The sequence below is a fragment of the Podarcis erhardii genome (genome assembly GCF_964252035.2).
Source record: "Podarcis erhardii genome assembly, chromosome: 13".
NCBI classification, from domain to species: domain Eukaryota; kingdom Metazoa; phylum Chordata; class Lepidosauria; order Squamata; family Lacertidae; genus Podarcis; species Podarcis erhardii.
The window spans coordinates 13,686,475-13,707,977 of record NC_138502.1 but is presented as its reverse complement, the minus strand read 5'-3'; the positions used below and the strand labels follow the sequence as shown (position 1 = coordinate 13,707,977).

Sequence of the window (21,503 nt, the reverse complement as noted above, 5' to 3'; positions counted from 1 at the left end):
CCACCCTGGGAGAACCCTGGGCGGCTTCTAAAAAATTAAAACACAGTAAGACATCAAACATTTAAAACTTCCCTATACAGATTTTAGGGACATTTGGGGAAAATACAACACTCCCCACTCCCAAATAACAATATTAACTTAGCCCAAGCTAAAATACTTTACCAACACTCTTTGTCCCCCAGAAGAGATGTTGCTCAAGGCACCTGTCAGGAAAGTGCAAACTTTTCTTTAAAAAATATTTTTTTATTAAATATATTTTAGTTTACACAAGTACGTGCATTGTCTCTTTTTTCAGGTCGTCAAGTCTTTTCTGTAGATCAGTAACATTCCATGTGCGATATTAGTGCTGTATATAGCATAACATTAGGGGAGAGAGGGGGGATGGGGTGGTAAAACTAGGAAAGCGCAAACTGAAAAGGTGAATGAAAAGCGGCAGAGAAACAAATATAAAATAGTCTCCTGAGAAAGGTTCATTCCAACCTTGATTTTATATTTGACTGGCATTTTATCCAATCTAATTGTTCAGTTTGGTTGGCACTGTATCCATTTCTTATGCATCCATTACTTTAGAAGTAATGTTTTCTTTAAAAAATGGAAAGCTTTCCACATACGGAGTAAAAAAGATAGCAGCAGAAAATTGTGTGCTTTGGAGTCTTTCTCCCTGACTTCGATGGGCTCTTTAAAAAAGAGCAATCAGTGCATAAGCCACCGTTTTCTAAATATTCAGAAATAGGCAGATCTTTCCAAGCTCATAGCCTTAGCTCTTCCAGACAGTAGAGGAATAACTTATGCATTATTTCTTTTTTGCCCAGCACCGTGTTGACCAGGCTCTCCACAAACTCCTGTGCATGATTCATCTGACTCAGGCATAAACACTCGCCCTTCGTAAGAAGACGGTTTTCTTCTGCTATATTCAGGAATGCCTCTCGGTTTCTTTGAAGAGCAAAATCTTCCGTTAACTTCCCTTTAGACTTCTTTATACGATCAGCAGGCTTTTCAGCAGAAGGCAGAGATTCCAAACAAATGGAGCTGAGAATCAAGGGGAGGCAACATTACAACACACACACACAATATATCTGTTTTCCAGGGCCTCCCACCTGTCAATCACCTGAAATCACAGTAAGATTATCTTACTGCCCTTTCAGCAGCCTGTATCATCCAAACCACACAGGCAAAGACACAGAGGTGTTGCTTTCGGCAGGTGGCTGCATCTTGGCCTTCCCCACACCTGATGTCAAGCACAATGTTACGGGGGAGGGGGGAGCACTGTTAAGGGAGAAATCTGAAGGCTCCCTTGGACAAAAAAAAGGACACCAGCCAGGAATACCAGAGCAAAACAGCAGCCAGTAGGCTTGGTCTTTATTGAAGACTGTCGCGACAGGACTCCCACCTGCCACAAGGTGGAACAAGATGGAAGCCCAGAACAAAAGAGCCCCCAAACTTTTATTAGCTGCTAATCCCCATGTTACACCCCCCCAAACTACATTACTCATACATCACGGTTACATCATGAAAGGGGAGGTCTGGTGGCAGTAATATGAGCATCCTGGACCCTGCCCCATGGTTCCCCTTGCCTTCCACCAAACACCCATCAAGTGTAACAAAAGAGATATTTACATTTCCCTGTTTCCCAGCCAAGTTAATCACACCCTTTTGTCTTCATCTGGATTTGTTATTTCTGGAATGCCTGCCTGTCTGGCACTCAGGTATCAGGATGCCAGGGATTATCACTCAGGCAGAGGGGCTGCTGAGTAGCTGAGCTCACGTCTATATGAATTTCTGAAGTTTTCCCAGTGAGCCAGTACATACATTTATCAATGAATTGTTACATTTGGTATCGCGCAGCAAAGGCCCTTTGAATAGATAGGAAGAAACTGTGATGAAGTGTTTTGTGGGGACAAATCACAAAAGTAACAAAAGCGATTGTGCTGATTTTGGTAGTGGGCTGCATGTGCATGATATCTGCTGAAGGGCAACCCCTCCCCCACTATACATAAATTCCTGCAACAGCACATAGGGCAAATGGGTTTGGCTTGGCCAAAATTACCTTACGGGCCGAATAGAGAGGCCTGCCAAGCCTAATTAGGTCCTTAACTGCTGCCATAAATCTAGCAATAATCTAAACAGCGATAAAATCCAGGGATCCATAGTACAAAATCTCCAACCATCCATTAAAAGGGGAGGTCTTCAATCCCTCTTAAACACTTCAAGGAACAAGGCCTGTGTGTGATGTAATCCATTGGAGCAGTCAAAATACAACATTCCATTTTTCCCTAGTGTGGACCCAAACAGGGGGATGTCACTCCAGCCAGTATAACTTCCTGTTACACCAGGTAGGTGGGGGTGACCCTTGCAGACCCCATAAAAGGTCCAGTCATGCAGCCATCTTTCTCTCTTTTGATTCGTTTGGACTGCCCTGCTGGCTCTTAGCCAGCAGCACACGGGATCAATCCCCATATGGGATGAATCCACACCTTTCTCTGTAACTGTAACTACAAGCTAAAGCCTGCCTTCAAGGATCATACTGTGAACTGAATAAAAGTAACAAGAAGTTTACTTAAAGGAAAGACTATTGTGTCTTTATTCTTTTGAGAGGGATCAAAAGGGGTCTTACCAGGAAGAAATCCAATCTGGGAATGCCAGACTGGATTGCTTAACTAAAGAGATTCAAATGAATCTGCAAACTAGCTTCCTGTTGTATTGAGGGGAATGTGCTCTGCTACATGACTCTCTTGCGTGAGTGAAGGAAGGATAACATTTAATCAATATATCCTCTCCTACTATCCACAACATTCCCACAGCCTGCTACACAGCCCTTTGCTCTCTCACTCTTTTCTCCTTAGGCTGCTGGCGGGGAGACCAGATTATTCCTTCCAGTAGCACCTTAAAGACCAACTAAGTTAGTTCTAGGTATGAGCTTTCGTGTGCATGCACACTTCTTCAGATACACTGAAACAGAAGTCACCAGACCCTTATATATAGTGAGAGGGCGGGGAGGGGTATTACTCAGAAGGGTGGTGGGAATGGGTGATTGGCAGATAGCTGTGTCCCACCACCCTTCTGAGTAATAACCCTCCCCACCTTCTCACTATATAGAAGGGTCTGGTGACTTCTGTTTCAGTGTATCTGAAGAAGTGTGCATGCACACGAAAGCTCATACCTAGAACTAACTTAGTTGGTCTTTAAGGTGCTACTGGAAGGAATTTTTTGTTTTGACTATGGCAGACCAACACGGCTACCTATCTGTAACCAGATTATTCCTGTTAGTTTGGAGATGGCTATAGCTCACCTCCTCCCCACCCTAAACCTCATTTCTGTCTGGTTAATCCTCTCCACCCTCTTCCAACTGTCAAGTTTCTATGGCCACCCCAACTGCCTTTAAATATTCCTTTCAACTCCTCCCACTGCCCCGGCCTGGCCCACTTCCTGTGGCATGATCTCATACTCTCCTCTCCGCTTCAGATGTGTGCCCCAGACACAGCTCCATACAACATCATTCCAACCCATCCCAAATGTTTAACTCAGCTTCTGAAAACCATCCAGTAGCCCCACAGTTACTATAACAACACCACTGCATTTCACATGTGGCCTCAACCATCCAACTCAACATCACTTCCTTGCTGGGGATAACAGCCCTGTCCCAATCAAACAAGTCTTTGCCCGAAACTGACCTGTATTTCAGTTCCCCACATTCTTACTACTGGCTGCTCCTGGGACACAGACACAGCAAATGAGAACAGAAGAAGAAGGTGGACGTCCAGTCCTGGTGTAAACATGGCCCCTAGCGTGGTCCTCCAGCAAAAACTGGGCAATATTGGGCAATGCCTCAGCTCATCACTTGAGCACAGAAATTACCCTTTGGTAGCTGTTCTTGAAGAAGCGCCTCTTCCCGAATCCTCTTTTGTCTCCATGGTACAGGGCACGGCACAGTCCACTTCCGACCAAGGGCGCTTTATTCCACTCTGATGTCCGGCCTGGTCCTGAGCGACCCTTAAAGGGAGGACTTTTGCTAAAAAGCAAACACAGAGAAAGAGATTTATTTAATCAACCCAATGGCATATCTGCCCTGGGGAAACAGACCAATTACGTGCTCACCAGCAACAGCCGGTGGGGACTCTGTTTATGAGGAGAGTGGCTTCCCTGCCCTCTGAACCAACAGCAAAAGCCATGGTGGTTGTTAAGAGATTGATTCAAAATGTTGGTTATTAGTTGGGACCTAGGTCCCAACTAAAGAAGAATGGCAACTTAAACGGATGGAATATGCGCAGCTTGCGGACCTAACATATAGAATAAGAGAACAAGAAGAATATACATTTAAAGAAGATTGGAAAATGTTTATTAAGATAAATTCAACAGTGTAAATAAGTTTTGATGGATGGAATAATGGAATACTGAATGGTCTGGCTTATATAAAATATGCAGGGATTTATGTTATGCAAAATGAAACATGGAAAGAGAAGAAGGGAAGTTTTGGATATTTTAAAGTTGTTTAAATGAATATTCTAAATTGTAAAACAGAAAATTTAATAAAAAATATATATTATATTATATTATATTATATTATATTATATTATATTATATTATATTACACACACACACACAATGTTGGTTATTACTCCCTAGCTCAACTCATTCGGCTCCTTCACTGTTGACATCTAGTTAACATCGTCCTGCTCAAATGTACTTTTGGTACACAGAACTGAGATTGGTATTATTATTATTATTATTATTATTACTACTACTACTACTGTATTTACATCCCACCAAGGAGCTCAAGGTGTGGTTCTCCTCCTCCCCATTTTATCCTAAAAACAACCCTATGAAGTAGGTTAGGCTGACAGTCTGTGACTGGCCCAAGCTCACCCTGTGAGCTTCATGGCTGAGTAGAGATTTGAACCCAGGTCTGCTAGGTCCTCGTCCGACACTCTAACTATTATACCACAACGGTCTGTTGGCCCCATTTATCCTGAGCTGCTTTTGTTTCCTTATTTTCTGCTGCAGTAATCTTTTTTTTTTAAATTGTTCCATAAAAAAAATAAATCTTGCCAGGCACCTCAGGCCTACACTTTGAGGAACAGAAAGGTGTGATAAATTTATTAGCACATTACTGCTACCTAGTGGATGGTTGAGAATACAAAACTGATAAGTAACATGGTTTTACTACCTTTTGCCAAACTATCCTGAACTTCACGAACAGCAGTCTCAATGTGCGGCATGTAGCAGGAATAGATTTCCTCCATCTCCTGGCTGCAGACTGAGCAAAATTGAAAAGCAAACAAAAGAATGACACACTTTTCCCGCACAGCTCTGACAGGGTTTTCTATGCATTCAAAATGGCACTAGGGTCAGTCCCACATCCACACGGAAAGCCCCAAAGCACTTATAAATTCTCTCATGGAGTCACATTTGCGTGCTTTGACTTCTGACATTAAGTCAGGGTTACCAGGGCTCAGCCCCAAAATCTGTTTTCAGTGCCTGGGTTTATCTAATGAACAAGAGGACCTTTGAAAATGTGCCATCTGCCACAACACTTTCCCCTCCAGAAGTGTATTTCTTTTGTCTCACAAGTTCTGGGGTTAAAGAAGGGCTTCTGAATCAGAAGACTCAACTTTTGAAGAGGCTTGAGGTCTAGCACCTTTAAAATAATAAGGACTGAAAATCAGGGGCAGAGGTGAGAAGAGGTCACGTTTACCCTGGAAGGATGGTCTTTGGGCCTTTTCTTTCTGCCAGCACCTTTTCATTAGGCTGATCAGATTTTCCAGTTTCTCCACCTCGTGTATCTTCCCCTCCAGCTCCTGGGTGTTTGGCCTTTGATTCTCTTGGATTTGCATTCTGAAGATGGAGTTGTCTCTCTGAGGGTTGGCTGAGCAGGGATGGATATCGAGGCATTCAAGAGAACATTTCCAGGACACATCACTTGACACAGTCATAAGCAGGGGTGGTGAACCTTTGCCACATCAGGCCTCGCTATTTGGCCCACCGTCCTATAGGTGATGCAGCAAAGGGGGATTGCAACCACCAACTGGCTAATTGCTGGAGCCTGCAGGTTGCCATGCACAGTGCTTTGAATGCTCCAACCACCAGCTGATCACATGGACAAAAATGCGCCACCTGATCACAGCCCCACCCACTTGTTCCACTTGGGCCATGGGAGTGGAGATAAGAGATAAGAATCTGGCACACCAGCCAGATCCAGTTCCCCTCTCCTGGCCTCAAGGCAACTTTAATTGCATAAGCCTTATTTTCCCAGTACAGTGGTATCTCGGGTTAAGAACTTAATTCGTTCTGGAGGTCTGTTCTTAACCTGAAACTGTTCTTAACCTGAAGCACCACTTTAGCTAATGGGGCCTCCTGCTGCCGCACAGCCGGAGCATGATTTCTGTTCTCATCCTGAAGTAAAAGTTCTTAACCCGAGGTACTATTTCTGGGTTAGCGGAGTCTGTAACCTGAAGCGTATGTAACCTGAAGCGTATGTAACCCGAGGTACTACTGTATGTGCTTGACTCCCTGCCACAAGATGGTGTAGACGCCCCATTGGAAGGGTGCCCATTTTTCTCTTGTGTTGGCTTCCCAGGGCACAACTGCATTGAATACATATTCTCTGTAATTCAGACAGGCAGAAGTAAGCCATAAGCAGAAAGAGCACAACTCACATGGATACGGTTCCTTGCCGGATAGCACTGAGAACATGAGGATCCCATAGCTGAAAAGAAAAAAAGCAAGTCGATTAAAAGCCCCTCCCAACTTCAACTGAGATCTTCCCTCTTCCTGTGGGACAGCAATATCAGTGGTCCCATGCCATTTTCCATCTCTTGGGCTTCTACATTACCCTGTACTATAGGTTAGTCAGCAGAAGGAACGCCGCAAGAGAGAGGTTAACCAATGTCAGGCTCACTGCCTTCATTCATTCACACAAGAAGCAGCCTTAGCAATCTGGCGCCCTCCAGATGTTTTGGAGTACAAATGCTACAAGCTCCAGCTGGGGCTGATGGGAATTGTAGTCCCAACAGCATCAGGTTGTGCAAGAGTATCCAACCCACAATATGCTCCAAAGACAGGGACGTAAGGAGAGCCTTTCTGGATCGAGCCAATGGCCCATCTAGTTGAGCATCTGTCATGCTAACCTTTCCCCAATTCTATAGTGCTCATGCAATTGCACCAACCCCCTTGTGCCCCACAGCAGACGCTTCTGTCCACCTGTAGACATCTGTGGCTGGCTCTGGCTTGTAGGACTCGGCAAAGGCTTCGGGGGGCATGTATTCGAGGGTCCCGCCAGATACTTCTGCGCTTTCAGAGGGGAGAGGGGAGCGCTGAGTTGTCCCAAACTTGGACAAGCCAAAATCGGCCACCTGAATGGGGGAGACAAGGGAAAACAGTGAAGAGAACTCCCAACTGGGACAACATAGGAAGCTGCCTCCTCCCAGGTCAGACTATTGGTCCATCTGGCCCAGTCATGTTCACGCTGACTGGCAGCAGGAGCTGTCCAGAGCTTCAGAACGGGGACATTGCCAATCCTACCTGGAGATGCTGGCAACTGAACTGCAGGTGCTCTGCCTCTGAGCAACAGCTCCTTCCCAAGGTATTGACTTACCTGCACTTTGTCCTCTTTAGGATTACTAACAACGGTGCCGCTCCACAAGCAACTGGGTTTTGCACCACTGCTCTGCACAGCAGGCAGACTCTCATCACTGGGGGAGAAGGGTGCAGCATCCCCTCTTCTGGTCTCCAAGCAGAAGATGCTCATAAAGAAACTTTATATTACATAATTGAAAAGTATCAGAAGACTAATAGTTGGGTGGGAGAACTGGAAATTTTTTTACATCTGGCAGCCAATGTGCCACTCTGGTTTCAGATAGTACATGGGTAGACGAGTCCTAAAAGCCCAGGACACAAATTTTCACAGCCCTCTAGCAGTTGTGGTGGCTCATTTACCAGAACTAATGTACAGTGGTACCTCAGGTTACAGACGCGTCAGGTTACAGACTCTGCTAACCCAGAAATAGTACCTCGGGTTAAGAACTTTGCTTCAGGATGAGAACAGAAATCGTGCTCTGGCAGCACGGTGGCAGCAGGAGGCCCCATTAGCTAAAGTGGTGCTTCAGGTTAAGAATGGACCTCCAGAACGAATTAAGTTCTTAAGCCGAGATACCACTGTATTTAGCGTTCACTCTGGAGGTGTATACTTGATTCTGAGCAAACAAAACCTCCTAGAGCAAAATATATACATCAGTATGACACCCCTGCCAAATATCATAGAATTATAGAACTGTAGAGCTGGAAAGGAGCCCAAGAGTCATCTGCCCCCTGCAAATTATGACCATAAACCCTTCATTTAATGATATGAGACTCTGCTAGGCCACAGCCTCATTTTTTTTTTACTTATAATATGCAATATTTCTAATACTTCTAATACTAATATTTCTCTTTGTTTTAAGGCAAGTGGCATAAGGAACAAAAGCTGAGCGTATTATGAGGCTGAAACATCATCACTGTGGAAAGTAGAGATTGCTGGTGTCTGCTTCAGAGAAATCACAAATAATGTCCATGAAGAGGGAACATGAATTGGCTGATGCTATGACTGACCCTGCAGTGGCACAGTTTTTAATGGGACTTGTGTTTGTTATGCCAGAAACATTCAAATGAGTGTTTAATTATTCCAAAGTATGAAGGCTACATTACAATGCTGAAGAATCTTGCCATTTTTTTTTTGCTGAATATTGCAATCTTCCAACAACTGTAAGGAATTTGGATCCATTGTACGATGGATGCGCTCATTTGCAACGGCACCGTGAACATGCAATCTGCAAGAGCAAATGGTCTGGTGTGGACTTGCTTCAGGAGGAGTTAGCAGGAAGCTCGAGAGGCCTGCTTACACCCAAGAACCCATTTCAGAATCTCAGCAACTTACAAGCGCTCCATGACACGGTTGCCTGGAGTCACTCAGCCGATGGAGAAAATCATTCCTGGAAGCAGAAAGGGAGCACTGACCTGGACTGGTCCCAATTAAAAAAAAAAAGAGAGAGAGAGAGAGAGAGAGAGAGAGTGTGTGTGTGTGTGTATGGCTCACCTTCACATTCAGGGCTTCATCCAGCAGGATGTTGCTGGGCTTGAGATCCAGGTGGAACCGCGGAGGATGGAGGCAGTGCAGGAAGTCTATCCCCAGGGCTACCTGGTAGAGGATGCGGATTCGCAGGGGCCAGGGCAAGGCACTGGACAGCAAGCCAGACAAGTTGCCGTTCTCCACATACTCCATCACTAGGCCCACTTCATTTCCCTTCTCGTAGAGGCCATAAAGACGAGGGATGGGGGCGAAAGATGCCTCATCCATGAAGCGGGCTTCAGTCAGGGCTTGCTCTCGGATGCAGGACACATTTGCGCTGGGTGGATTGGTGCTTGAGGGTGAAAGAGAGTCCATGGTGAGAGTCAAAGGAAAAGTTACAAAGTACTGTTGAGACACAGACTCATTGAATGATGAACTCAAGATGGGGTTGCCTAATCAGAAGGTCTCAAGAGCTCCTGAGTCTGTCAAGAGCTGGTCTGAGTAGGTTGGGAGGAGATATGGAATGCTGTCTCACATCAAGTCAGATCAATGGTCCACTTAGTACAGCCGAAATCAGCCTTCACCAACCCATTTCCCACCAGATTTTTTGGACTATAATTCTTATCAGCCGCAGCCAACATCTGGAGGGAACCAGGTTTCGTGAAGGCCAGTCTACACTGACTAGCAATGGCTCTTCCAAGGTCTTAGGTAGGGATCTCTCCTGGCCTGACCTAGACAGACAGCTCTTCCCCCAGGAACTCCATGAATAAGGAGCATTAGCTACAAAATTCTGAACATGGAACCAAGATGTCAGCAGTCTAAATTGGCCTGCCCTTGGGGTTTCCTTTGAAGGATCCAGGAAACAACCTGGTACCGTCCAAAGAAGTCACAACATACATTCCCAAGCCCTTAAAATTATTTGCCACATTGCTGAAGGCAGAGTGTCTGGGATTTAGGACCTTGTGGGTGCAAGATAGAGGCTCTACCACATCTGCATAACCAATTCAAGGTTAGATTACTGCAATGTGTTTTATGTAGGGCCGCCTCTGAAGACGATTTGGAAACTTCAGCAAGTGCAGAGTTCAGAGGCCAGTTGCTCACCAGAGCAAAACGGTTTGAGCTTATTACACCAATCCTGGTCCGACTGCACTTGGCTACCTATTCGTTTCTGGGCCCAATTCAAAGTGCTGGTTTTGACCTATAAAACCTTTAACAGCTCTTTCCATATGAACCTACCCAAACCCTGAGATCATCTTCAGATGCCCTTCTTCATGTGCCTCCTCCTCGAGAGGTCTGGAGGGTGGTAACAATCCGTCTGTGGAATGCTCTCCCCAGGGAAGTTCACCTGGTGCCTTCATTATATACCTTTAGGCACCAGGTAAAAACGTTCCTTTTTAACCAGCCCTTTGGTTGACCTGATCGACATCCTGTACCCTTTTAAAATGTGGCTCTTTTTTTGGGGGGGGGTATTATTGGGTTATTGTTTTTACTTTGACTTTCTATATCTTTTATGTGAACCACCCTGAGACCTCTGGGTATAGGGCGGTATATAAATTCTAATTCTAATAATAATAATAATAATTCCACCCTCAACCACACACCCAACCACCAGCTTTACCGGTGGAAAATCTTCACCGCCACAATCCCCTTTTCTTTGTGCTGAGCTCGGAAGACGGTTCCAAAGCCCCCTCTGCCAATGTGTTGCAAGTTCTCCAAGCAGTTCTGGGGGATCCTCTCGTGGAACATCTCCAGACCAGGCGTCCTTTTTGAAGGAGCATGTGCCCCTAGCAAGGTCACTCTATTCTGACTTGTGCACAAAGCAGATCTTAAGGAGGGTGAAGGAGAGGAGAGAAGATCATTTACATATGTTAAGATATACTACGAAAACAAGTGTGTGATGTGCCGGGTAGACTAGTGAGTTGGAGCAGGGGAAACCTGAGTTCAAATCCCTCCTCAATTTGACAACTCTACTCAAGCCAAAGAGGTCTACCATCTTGTTGCCCGCAGTAGCCACCTAAATGCCATCAGGAAGCTCTAGCAGATGATGCACTTTCACAGCATTCTTCCTTGGTATTTGGCGATATGCTGTCACCGCACAGCTAACCCATCATGGCTAGCAGCTTGTTGCAAATGAATGAGCCTGATCCCATTGGATGGCCATCATCTTAATGTTAAGATAAGCTAATGGCCTTTGCCACATTCTGTGACAGTGAGCTCCACAAAATCGGTTGTCTGAAGATGCCCTTTTATCTCTCCTGACATCTCTACCAACACTCAAATTTCCCTGGGTTGCCCCTTCAAATCCCACCTGAAAAATCCATCTTTCCCACAAAGATTATGGCAGTCGGCATGCCCTGCTGTAAATAACCCTAAGAATGTTTAAATGAAATGGATATGCATTCTTATTCTGTACTCTCCCATCCCAGCTATAACACATGTATTAAATTATAGATTGTAAGTCCCTCTTGGCCTCCGTAAATTATCATGCGTACTGAGGGTGCTATACAAGCCCAAAGTAAGAACCGCATTTTGTCTATCCACTTTCTCCACAGTGCAAAAGCACCAGGAGAGAGAACGGTAGACGTCTGAGCTATAGCTCTGTTGTAGGCATAGTCTTCAACAAGGTGCAATGATTGACAACTCTTTAACTCATTGCTTAAGCACAGAGATCACCTTTCGGCGGCTCCTCCTGATGAATCTTCTCTCCCCAGATCTTCCTCTTCAATTAGAGGTACATCTCCTGCTAGCACATGGGAGAACTCATTTCTTAAATTCTGGAAATTTGCAGCTGCCTCTGGAAATCTCATGATTGCAGGTGACCCTCCTGAGAGAAATTGAGAGAGTGCAGAGATAAACCAGACTTACAGTGCCATCCTAACCAGTCTGTTCATAAGTAGATCCTACTGAATTCAGTGGGCCTCCCTCTAAAGTTAGAGGAGTTAGGATTGCAGCCTTACTTGAACGATGGCCTATCTCTCCATACTACATGTGTGCGCTAGAGTAAGCTGGTTAATATGTTTCGGATATACGCTTAGTACACTCAAGTCTCCCTATGAGGCTGATCACCCTGCTTTTGACTAAGCACATGTTGTAAACTTTTATGCTATAGTGTAGACTTTTATGGACTTGAGTCTGTAGGGCTGTAAAGCTGATGAGGTTCCCCCTCTTCATTGCTTTACACAGCCCCCAAAATATGTACAACAAGGAGCACAACTGAACACTGCCCACTGTCTATCCCCAAAATATACTTCTTCTTTTTTAAGTTTTTCTTTTCATTTTCACACATTGGGTCTGCAACTTATGCTCACTTTACTTATGTGATCTCAACCTTATGCAGGTGGGGGGAAATAAATAAATGGAAGGGGGGAAGCAGCCATTCCCTGCTCTCAATTTATTTATTCTTCCCCCCACCTGCACACCCCCTGGGCTTTCCCACTGTGGAGAGAGTTTTTTTAGTCTTCTGCCTTGCCCGCTAGCCTCTGGGAAGGAGGCAAAACCTTATCAGAGCCCAGTAAGCAGCAAACAGAAAGGAAGGATACAGGAAGAGCTATAAGAGTGACAGTATTCCAGAAAGAGCATTGTAATTCAAGACTATTGCCCTTCCTAAGCACTTTATCGAATGATGTTTTTCCTCAGGAACACACTTGACCTTAAACATCTCTGTAAAAAACCAGAAAACACTTTTGCAAGGCTTTCATCCTATCCAAAGTCATTTGAGAGAAGGCCCCATTAAACTGAGCAGATTTATCTCAAAGTAAGTGGGTGGCGCTGTGGGTTAAACCACAGAGCCTAGGGCCTGCCAATCAGAAGATCGGCGGTTTGAATCCCCACAACGGGGTGAGCTTCCGTTGCTCAATCTCTGCTCCTGCCAACCTAGCAGTTCGAAAGCACGTCAAAGTGCTAGTAGATAAATAGGTACCGCTCCAGCGGGAAGGTAAACGGCATTTCCGTGCGCTGCTCTGGTTCGCCAGAAGCGGCTTAGTCATGCTGGGCACATGACCCGGAAGCTGTACGCCAGCTCCCTTGGCCAATAAAGCGAGATGAGCGCCGCAACCCCAGAGTCAGTCATGACTGGACCTAATGGTCAGGGGTCCCTTTACTTTTACCTTTTAAGTATGCACAAATAGTGCTGCTAAGCTGTTCAAACTACAAATGCACCATGAGAAACATTATAAGTGCAGCAGCCTAGCACAAAAATATTTCACTTCTGTCCAATTGTTCCAAACAGCTGACGGAAGCCGTATACAATGAAAGTGTTTAATTTTTTCAAAAACGTCCCTACTAAACGCTCCAAATAGGACTCATTGTAAGTTTGAACACTTCTGACAAAGGCATGTGCTGAATAACTGGCTATTTAAAAGTAGAACTGTGTCTTACCAGTTATAGCCAAAGGGTTTAATTCGTCAATGTCTTCAACTTCTTCATTTTCTTGTCCGTTCTCAATCATTCTCTTTCTGATGCGTTTTCTGCCATCAACCATTTCGATTGACGTGGATACACACTTGAAATCTCCTGCCCCAAGAGCATCAAATGATGCAGAGAGCGTGAGAGAGAATGAAATAAGACCCCCTTGTCTCAAATGGCGAAGCGAAGGAAAATCCCTCCCAAAGGAAGGAAATCTACAGGATCCACTTCCATCTCCGTTTCTGTTTCCACACTGCCATTGGCCATGACCACACCAGCCATCGAACAGGCCTGGGGAACAACAAAAATCATAATGAAAACGCTCTCTATAGACATCATTAAGGTGGGTCTAAAAAAATTAAATCCTTCCCTAAATTAGGATTTTTTTCCCTACACTGGCACTATGAAACAAAATCAAGGGGGAGGTGAGGGGAAAACAAATATGAAAAATACTGAATCAGAGGCTGTTGGTGTATTGTAATACAGAGTTCTGATGCACCTGGACCAGGTAAGAAACAAAAACTCCTCCTTTCTCCGAAACTCTGAAAGATCCTCTTTCAGATGAGATGCTCTGGACTACCAAGAATAGTTTTCCTTCACCTCTCAGACTCCCCACACCCAGCTCAGTGTGCACCCGGGACTCCTCTCTCCTTACCATCATTCTCTGTGATAGCGAGAAGATTCCTCTCCAGATCTCTTTGGTTGATGGATTTCAGCACCGTGAGGACCACCTCCACAGCATAATGCTCATTGTAGTAGCCAAGCAGCAGCTGGGTCAGGTCAATGGGATCTGCCTTCTCCAAGCGCCCTCTGGGGATGTTGCTGTAGCCCTTCTTGACTGGGAGCGAGTTGAGACGGTACTTGAATGCCCTCAAATTGTATGTTGCCAAGTTCTCCAGGGTGCCCAAAAGACGGCTGTGTGTGGTCTTTGCCACTGTACTCCTTCTGCAACAAAATGGCAAAGCAAAAGAAATGTCAAAGTTAGGCAGGAAGGGGAACAGTCTCAGTCTGCTGCAAAACCAACAACTCTGTGTGATGCTGGCTGGAGGTAAAGGGCATGATGTCAGCATGAAACCTACACTTTCTCAAGCTTTCTATCCCCAGTGATATGCCAACAACTAAATAGTGGCAGATTGAGGCAGAATTCACTGTAATTAGCTGGCAATTACCGGCATTATATCTATTCCAGCTTCGAAAATGACTAAATTATTTGCTGCTGCATTTTCCTTGCGGCTCGGTTTCCATCAGACAGGTATCTGTATTGTGACAGCATCCCCGTTTTAGGCAGAATTTGCGGATCCAGAGGGTTATTATAGCCAACACTAGTCTCAATGGGTCAAAACAGGCCCATAGAAACTAATGGATATAATTAATTTAGGTTACTTACAATAGGTTTACTCCAAGTAGAACTTTGTTGAATATAGGCCAGTGGTTCTAAGTGAAGAAAGCTCTTCTTTTCTATTTTCTTTTCCGCCTCACCTCCACGTGCCTCTCAAAGTATTTTTACCCACCTCCTATAATTTCTTCTCCAGTTCTCATTGCACACTCAGCTTGCACCTTATTCTACTTAATACAAAACACCAACAGAGAGGGACAGTGTTGCAGCGGCAGCCGAGGTGTAAGTGTGGCATGGAGCAAGGAGTGCCATAAAGTTGTGTGGTTCTTGGCAACAGTTCCGTCCATCGCTTAAGCACTGAGATTACCTCCTGGTGTTTTTTCCTGACGAAACCTTTCCTGCCACATCGTCTTTCACCTCTACCAAATGAGATAACTCTCCACCCAGTACTTCAGTAACCTTGATTTTTAAGTTCTTGCAATTGGCAATGGATTCTGTCTCTCCGATGGTTGCAGATGATCCTGTTGATAGGGGGGGGGAAATGAGAGAGGACAGATAAGATCAGCCTTACTCAAGAATCTTTCACAGAATAATTCAGTGCCCAATGCCCACGCAACATTGCTTTTCACCTGTAATCATGTAATATAAAAAGGAAGTGTAAAAAAAAAAGATACGGATAATCTCAGCAGGTGGAAAACTTAATCTACTGGCAATTAAGGTGAAAACGGGTATTATTAGTGCAAATGAGCTGTTTATAAATACTTTACCTTAGCTGCCATTTGAAGTCTTTCCAGAAGGTTCCAATGGAATGCTCAAATTGGTTTCATTCAACATTTATGTTAAACATCTGCATTTAATAAAACATCTGTTATTTAAAAGGAGAAACCACTTCTTACCATTTATAGCTAAAGTATTTGATTGGTCAACTACAACTTCTACTCTTTCTTGTCCATTTTCAACCATCCTCCTTCTAGTAATGCTTTTGCCACCGACTGTTCTGGTTCTGGTCGATGCAAACTTGAAGTCTCCCATCCCACAGCTGTCAAATGAAGTGAAGAGCCGGAGAGAGAAGGAAGGATCTCTCAAAGAACGAAGTGAAGCAACATCTCTCTCAAAGGAAGGAAACACTCTTCCACCAATGTTTCTGATTTCCCGCTGCCATTGCCTCAGACCAAAGCAGCCATCGAGGAGGGCTGGGAACATTAGAAGAAAAGTTCACATCGAAAAGAGTCTCCGATTAAAAAAACCAAACAGCAGCACAGAATTCCCCCTGTAGGAACTGCTGGATTATAATCCATAAGAAAAAAAACTTATAAATAAAATAAATAATAAAAGTATTATTAAAAGTATTTAATAAAAGTATTAATAAAAGTATTACTAAAAGTATTTAATAAAATTATTAATAAAATTATTTAAAGTATTTAATAAAATTATTAATAAAATTATTAATAAAAATTAAAATGTGGAGATTATAGAACAGAATTAATCTGGTAGGTGAAGTGAAAGAAAGGTTAAGTCCTATGCCAGCCTGTTGATTTAGGAGTTTTTATCCACCTCCACCTGCAGCAAGGAAGAGGGATACACCTGGGCCAGGTAAAATCCCCAAACTCTCCCGCTTTTAGCCTGTCCCAGATGATCTGGACTCACCGAGAGCAGATTTCCCCCATCACTAAGACCCCCCCACGCCCCTCCCCCGGCCCAGTGTGCTTCTGCGACCCCCGCCCCTCTCCTTACCACCACCGCCTTTGACTTGCAGGAGCTTCTCCCGCAGGTCTCTCCGGTTGATGCATCCCAGCACCTTGAGCGTCACCTCCACAGCGCCCTCCTCGGCGTAGTAGCCAAACAGCAGGCGGCACAGGTCCAAGCGATCCGCCTTCTGCAGCCGCCCCTTGGGGATGCTACCATAGCCCTCCTCGGCCGGGAGCGCGTTCAGATGGAACTTGAACTGCTTCAGATCGTACTCCTTCAAGTCCTCCAGGGCGTCCGCCAGGCGGTCGCGGACGGTCCTCTTGTCCTCCTCCTCCGCCATCGCGTTCTCTCCTTCCCCAAGGGGAAAGGGAGCAAAGAGAAGTCCGACTCCGCGGCAAAACTTGCCCCCCGACGGCTGCGGGGGGCGGGGGGAGAAGGCAGCAGCTTGAAACCCCGCCGTGGGCCAAAGGCGGCGGGCGGGGCGCCGTCTGTTAAAGGCAAGGATCCGCTTTCGCTTTCAGTTCCCTCCTCCCTCTGTCCCGGAAGGATAAAAGTGAAGCGGGCTGGTGGTAGTGGTGTAAACCTAGGAAGAAGTCGGGCCCCAGGCAAGCCGGTGCAGCAGGAAGCGGAACGGGGATTTGGGCAGCGAGGCGTCGAAGGAGACGGGCTTGCTTCTTGTTGCAGCCTGGAAATCCAAAGCAGGTTTAGCCCCCAGCGCCTAACCCCGTCGTATAAACCACGGACTACATCGCAGGGTTGTTGTACTTTCCCATACCCTCCGACATTTCTCCAGTGGAAATGGAGACATCCTAAGGACGCGGGTGGCACTGTGGGTTAAACCACAGAGCCTAGGACTTGCTGATCAGGTCAGCGATTCGAATCCCTGCGACGGGGTGAGTTCCCGTTGCTCAGTCCCTGCTCCTGCCAACCTAGCAATTCGAAAGCACCTCAAAGTGCAAGTAGATAAATAGGTACCGCTCTGGTGGGAAGGTAAACAGCGTTTCCGTGCGCTGCTCTGGTTTCGCCAAAAGTGGCTTAGTCATGCTGGCCACATGACCCGGAAGCTGTACACCGGCTCCCTCAGCCAATAAAGCGAGATGAGCACCGCAACCCCAGAGTCGGCCACGACTGGACCTAATGGTCAGGGGTCCCTTTACCTTTAAGGAAAAGCGGTACATTCCCAGATCAAATCAGAAACTGGGATGGGCTTCTGTTAATTTAGGGCTGTCCCTGGAAAACAAGGACACTTGCAGGGTCTGCTTTCTTCTCATTGTCCACCCAGTTGCTGGACGCTGGGCTGAGGTGCAGGACTGTCATTGCCAGTTTGTTTCTATATCCACTGGCAGGGGAATTTTTTTAATGGTAAAACAGGAAACATTTTTTACATTGACATTTAAAACACCCACTTCCTCCAAAGAATCCTGAGGGCTTTACTTACTGAGTTTGATTTTGGTTGTGGCTGATGGGAGTTGTGGTCCAACACATCTGGAAGGCACCAAGTTGACAAAGGCTGGTCTGGAACCTACAGTATGTACTTGGGAGACTGTATCTCCCAGTGTTTGTGTTCGAGGTTAAGCAACGGCGCTTGCAATGTTACCTGAACCAGTGGAGGGCGATCAGACAGAAAGGCAACCTTGTACCATGAGGGATGCCGATGCTGTGGCTACAACAAGCACAGATTTTGTTGTAAGTCAGAGAACTAGATGGGTTAAGAGCTTGAGACAAACCCTTTGTGATCTTTTGCAAATTTATCAGTTCTCTGCAGATTGAGAAGATTGCACGTTGTGCAAAATCATGCTCTCCAGCTGCTTTGAGGGTGTGGCAGTGCTCAGAATTGTGTGGGAAAATCACCTGTTCCTGAGAGCAGGTCGGAAGTTGTGTGCTTTAAATCCCTGGTTCTCAAACTTTCCCCCCTCACAGACCATTTAAAATTTTCTGATGTTCCTGGTGAATCACCTGGGTCTCCTGCCTGTTGCAGCAGTTGTGATGTGCTAGATGCTGTAAACGGTGTTTCTGTGCGCTCTGGCTTCCGTCACTGTGTCCCGTTGCACCAGAAGTGGTTTCGTGATGCTGGCCACATGACCCGGGAAGCTGTTTGCGGACAAACGCCGGTTCCCTCGGCCTGAAAGCAAGATGAGCACCACACCTCATGGTCGCCTTTGACTGGACTTAACCGTCCAGGGGTCCTTTACCTTTTCCCTAGATGCCGTATGTGCCGAGAACCATTGTGGTGTAAAGGTTAGAGCTTTGGAATGGCGCATAGGAGACCAGGACTCGACTCCCTACTCAGTCACGAGGCTCACTGGGTGCCCCTGGGCCAGTCACTGTCCCTCCACCTAACTTACCTCACAGGGTTCTTGTGAGGATAAAATGGGAAGGGGACACCCATGTATGTCACCTTGAACTTCTCGGAGGAAACATCTGTATATAATAGCTAATGTTTTAGTTTTATTGCTTCTTTTATTATATTGTACTTCATTGTATTACCCATTTGAATTCCATAGAATTCAAATTTCAGCAAAAAAGGTTGCCCTAAAAGTTGCCCACAGATGTGTGTTACAATGTGCATGTCTGAACCCACATGTTTGTCCAGCATGGACCTAAAATACGAATGTAACTTTTGGCAAAGAGTCAGGGTGCATTCATTAAAATGCATTTCAACCCTTATACCCAATAAAGAATTTGTCACATCAGGAAAGAGTGAAAGATTGGTTTATTACACTTGGAAAAGAAAGACAAAGAATATACGTGCTGTGAATTACAAAATATGGGGGCAGCAAATAATCATGGATACAATCACATACCTGAATGCTATAGAGTAAAAAAGTCCCTCACTACCCCAAAAGCTATATATCATATAATATAGACAACTAGGAATGAGTATGGCTACTGACTAGGACTACTTTAGCGCAAGACGTTTACACTTTTACCATAATCTGAAAAATGAAAACACATCATTGTTTTGCTAATTTCAACATGCAACCTTGTCATATTATGTGCAGAGTCACATTATGTTTTGCAGCTGTGCATAATGTCTGAGATTTTCATACAAAAATGGCATACATTTAATAAAATTGGATGCAATCTGTGGATGTAAAAACTTGTTTGAAATCACTTTTGTTTCCAGGTCTTTAAGGCAAGCATTCTGATGGCATTGTTGGTTACAACTTGTATCTATCTTTTAAGGCCTGCAGTGCGTGTTCTTTGGTTATATTTTCCCAGTCCTCTGGCAGATCAGCTGGTTTAGCATTGTACTGTCTGGCAAAGTCATCATTGAACATTTTGAAAATGTACTTCCAGTAATCAGAAGCTTTGATACTGGGATCAGGTTGGATACGCCAGTCTGGATAATACTTACGATACTCTTTGTATGGATGCCATTCATAATTTGTGTCCTGATTTCGGAACACTTGATCAGTGGACACATTGGTGGAGCACAGAGAACATATCAGCTTTTCTGAATCTATATATCTGAATCTTCCAAATCCTTGAGGTCGATGGATTGTTGCAAAATGCTCCCGATGAGCGCCCCCTCCAGCTTCACAGGGGGTGTAGCAGAAGGGACACTGCTTCCCACAGCCAAACATTTGCTTGAAGATTTCGTCTTGGGGCTTCACAGGCAGTTTGGAGAATTTGGATTTGATATCCAAGTCTCTAAACCTGCTTAATATTGGTTCTTGCAAATTAGGAAGGAAGCTTTCAACAAAAGCAAAAAAGTGGCCAGGATCAAATGCCTGTTTCATGTGTGTCCCCACTAAACTATCCTTAGGAATGACTAACTCCTTCTGCATTTCTTGGGAAAAATCCTCCACAAATTCTGAGATTGTCGCAGCACCTTGATGCCTCAGCTTGTTCAATGTTTTTCCAATTCTGTCAAGTATTGCAGAGAAAATGTTTTCCTCCAGATTCTTCAGATCCTCATTTTTTGTATAGTAATCCACCATTTTTTTCAACTCCAACTCTTGACAAACTTTTCATAGGTTGTGATGTATTCAACATATTGGTCAAAATCCCATTCATTTAACAGATCCTTCAGGATAGAAAACTGGAAAAAACTTCGAGAGCCAAAGTCAATAGACTGCTCACTATTGTGAAAGTTGTCCACTATTTCCACTCCAAGTCTATTGTTGACATAATTCACTATAGCAGGATGGAGACACATTTCACAGAAATCTTTAGCTTGGATTTGATGGGCATCTTTTCCCTGATAAAGATCTCTGAAAATTGCAAAATAGTGGGGTTTCAGTTTTTCCAGGTGCATGTGAGGATCATTTTCCTTAACAAATTCTTCATGTCTCCTTTGAAATGCATGAGCTGCTTCTCCCAAGATGTGGAGCTTAAGGTCCACTTCAAAGCCAGGGGTTGTATGAAGATTTTGAACATCAGGCTGTTGAAGCACTTCACTGATCATACACAAAAGGTCAATGCAGTAGGTTTCATCATAATCTCCTTTAGAATTGAGCTTTTCATCAATATATGAAGTGCATTTGGACAACAAGGAGTAAGCAAAATGTTTTATTATATGCATATACTCCATTTGAGAATTAAAATGAATTTACTCCATATACTCCATTTGAGAATTAAAATGCTGCCATCACCCGGTGAATTTCAAATTCTAAGTTAGCAGCAGTATTTTAATACAATGGAGGGGAAGAGAGAAGATTGCTGCTCAGGGTAAATAATATGCTCTGGATTAAGGGCATCGGGAAAGAGAAGAAAACTGAGATTGGGATAAACGTGCACCTGAACAGGGAAGATGAACACAGTGATACAGGTAGACACAACTGGCTGAAAACATTCCACTATATGTGGCACAAAACTTAAGGCACAGTGAAATAAATGGAAATCCAGCCAGGGACATAGGAATGCAGAACCCTATTTTCCCTATCTATCAGTGTTATCTGAAAATTAAGGGTCCTTCAAAGAGATTCGTTTTACTTTTCAAGGGGCCTTTTCTACGTTTTTAGGACTTGCATACTTTGTGGCATGCTTTCATGGGAAGAAGATCCATGTTTCTCTTCTGCCAAGATAAGA

General features: G+C 44.7%; 2 protein-coding genes and 1 long non-coding RNA gene across 5 annotated transcripts in view; 1 reads left to right on the top strand and 2 right to left on the bottom strand.

Moving 5' to 3' along the window:
• Positions 1-21,503, top strand: part of LOC309326538 — a 99,123-nt gene that overhangs the window by 54,944 nt on the left and 22,676 nt on the right. The gene's annotated exons all lie outside the window — the stretch shown is intronic.
• LOC309326452 (uncharacterized protein) lies at positions 234-16,946 on the bottom strand. Of its 3 annotated transcripts, none has more exons than XM_081835196.1 (14): positions 16,515-16,946; positions 15,677-15,973; positions 15,148-15,301; positions 14,100-14,389; positions 13,418-13,735; positions 11,714-11,864; positions 10,659-10,865; positions 9,068-9,392; positions 7,198-7,349; positions 6,654-6,703; positions 5,693-5,863; positions 5,165-5,254; positions 3,856-4,009; positions 234-1,029 (listed from the first exon to the last, which is right to left on the bottom strand). In XM_081835196.1, exons 1-14 carry the CDS (start codon positions 16,807-16,809, stop codon positions 750-752), a joined length of 2,934 nt encoding a protein of 977 aa, XP_081691322.1. In that variant the 5' UTR covers positions 16,810-16,946; the 3' UTR covers positions 234-749. The 3 variants fall into 3 exon arrangements, with proteins under 3 accessions (XP_081691322.1, XP_081691323.1, XP_081691324.1); XM_081835197.1 differs by having other exon boundaries at positions 11,714-11,861; XM_081835198.1 differs by lacking the exon at positions 5,165-5,254.
• LOC309326476 (interferon-induced very large GTPase 1-like) lies at positions 19,166-21,006 on the bottom strand (the record flags this gene model as incomplete). The annotated part of the gene is given in 2 exon segments (XM_081835265.1): positions 19,166-20,422; positions 20,428-21,006. Coding segments are annotated over 2 exon segments (1,371 nt in total). The 3' UTR covers positions 19,166-19,630.

What these genes read in the sequence shown, in the direction of transcription:
- LOC309326452 (XM_081835196.1), bottom strand. Translation starts at nt 16,809, where the DNA reads ATGGCGGAGGAGGAGGACAAGAGGACCGTCCGCGACCGCCTGGCGGAC. An exon ending in AAATACTTTAGCTATAAATG is followed by an intron (nt 15,302 to 15,676) that starts GTAAGAAGTGGT and finishes CCCTATCAACAG; the next exon opens with GATCATCTGCAACCATCGGA. An exon ending in CGCTATCACAGAGAATGATG is followed by an intron (nt 13,736 to 14,099) that starts GTAAGGAGAGAG and finishes GTTGTTCCCCAG; the next exon opens with GCCTGTTCGATGGCTGGTGT.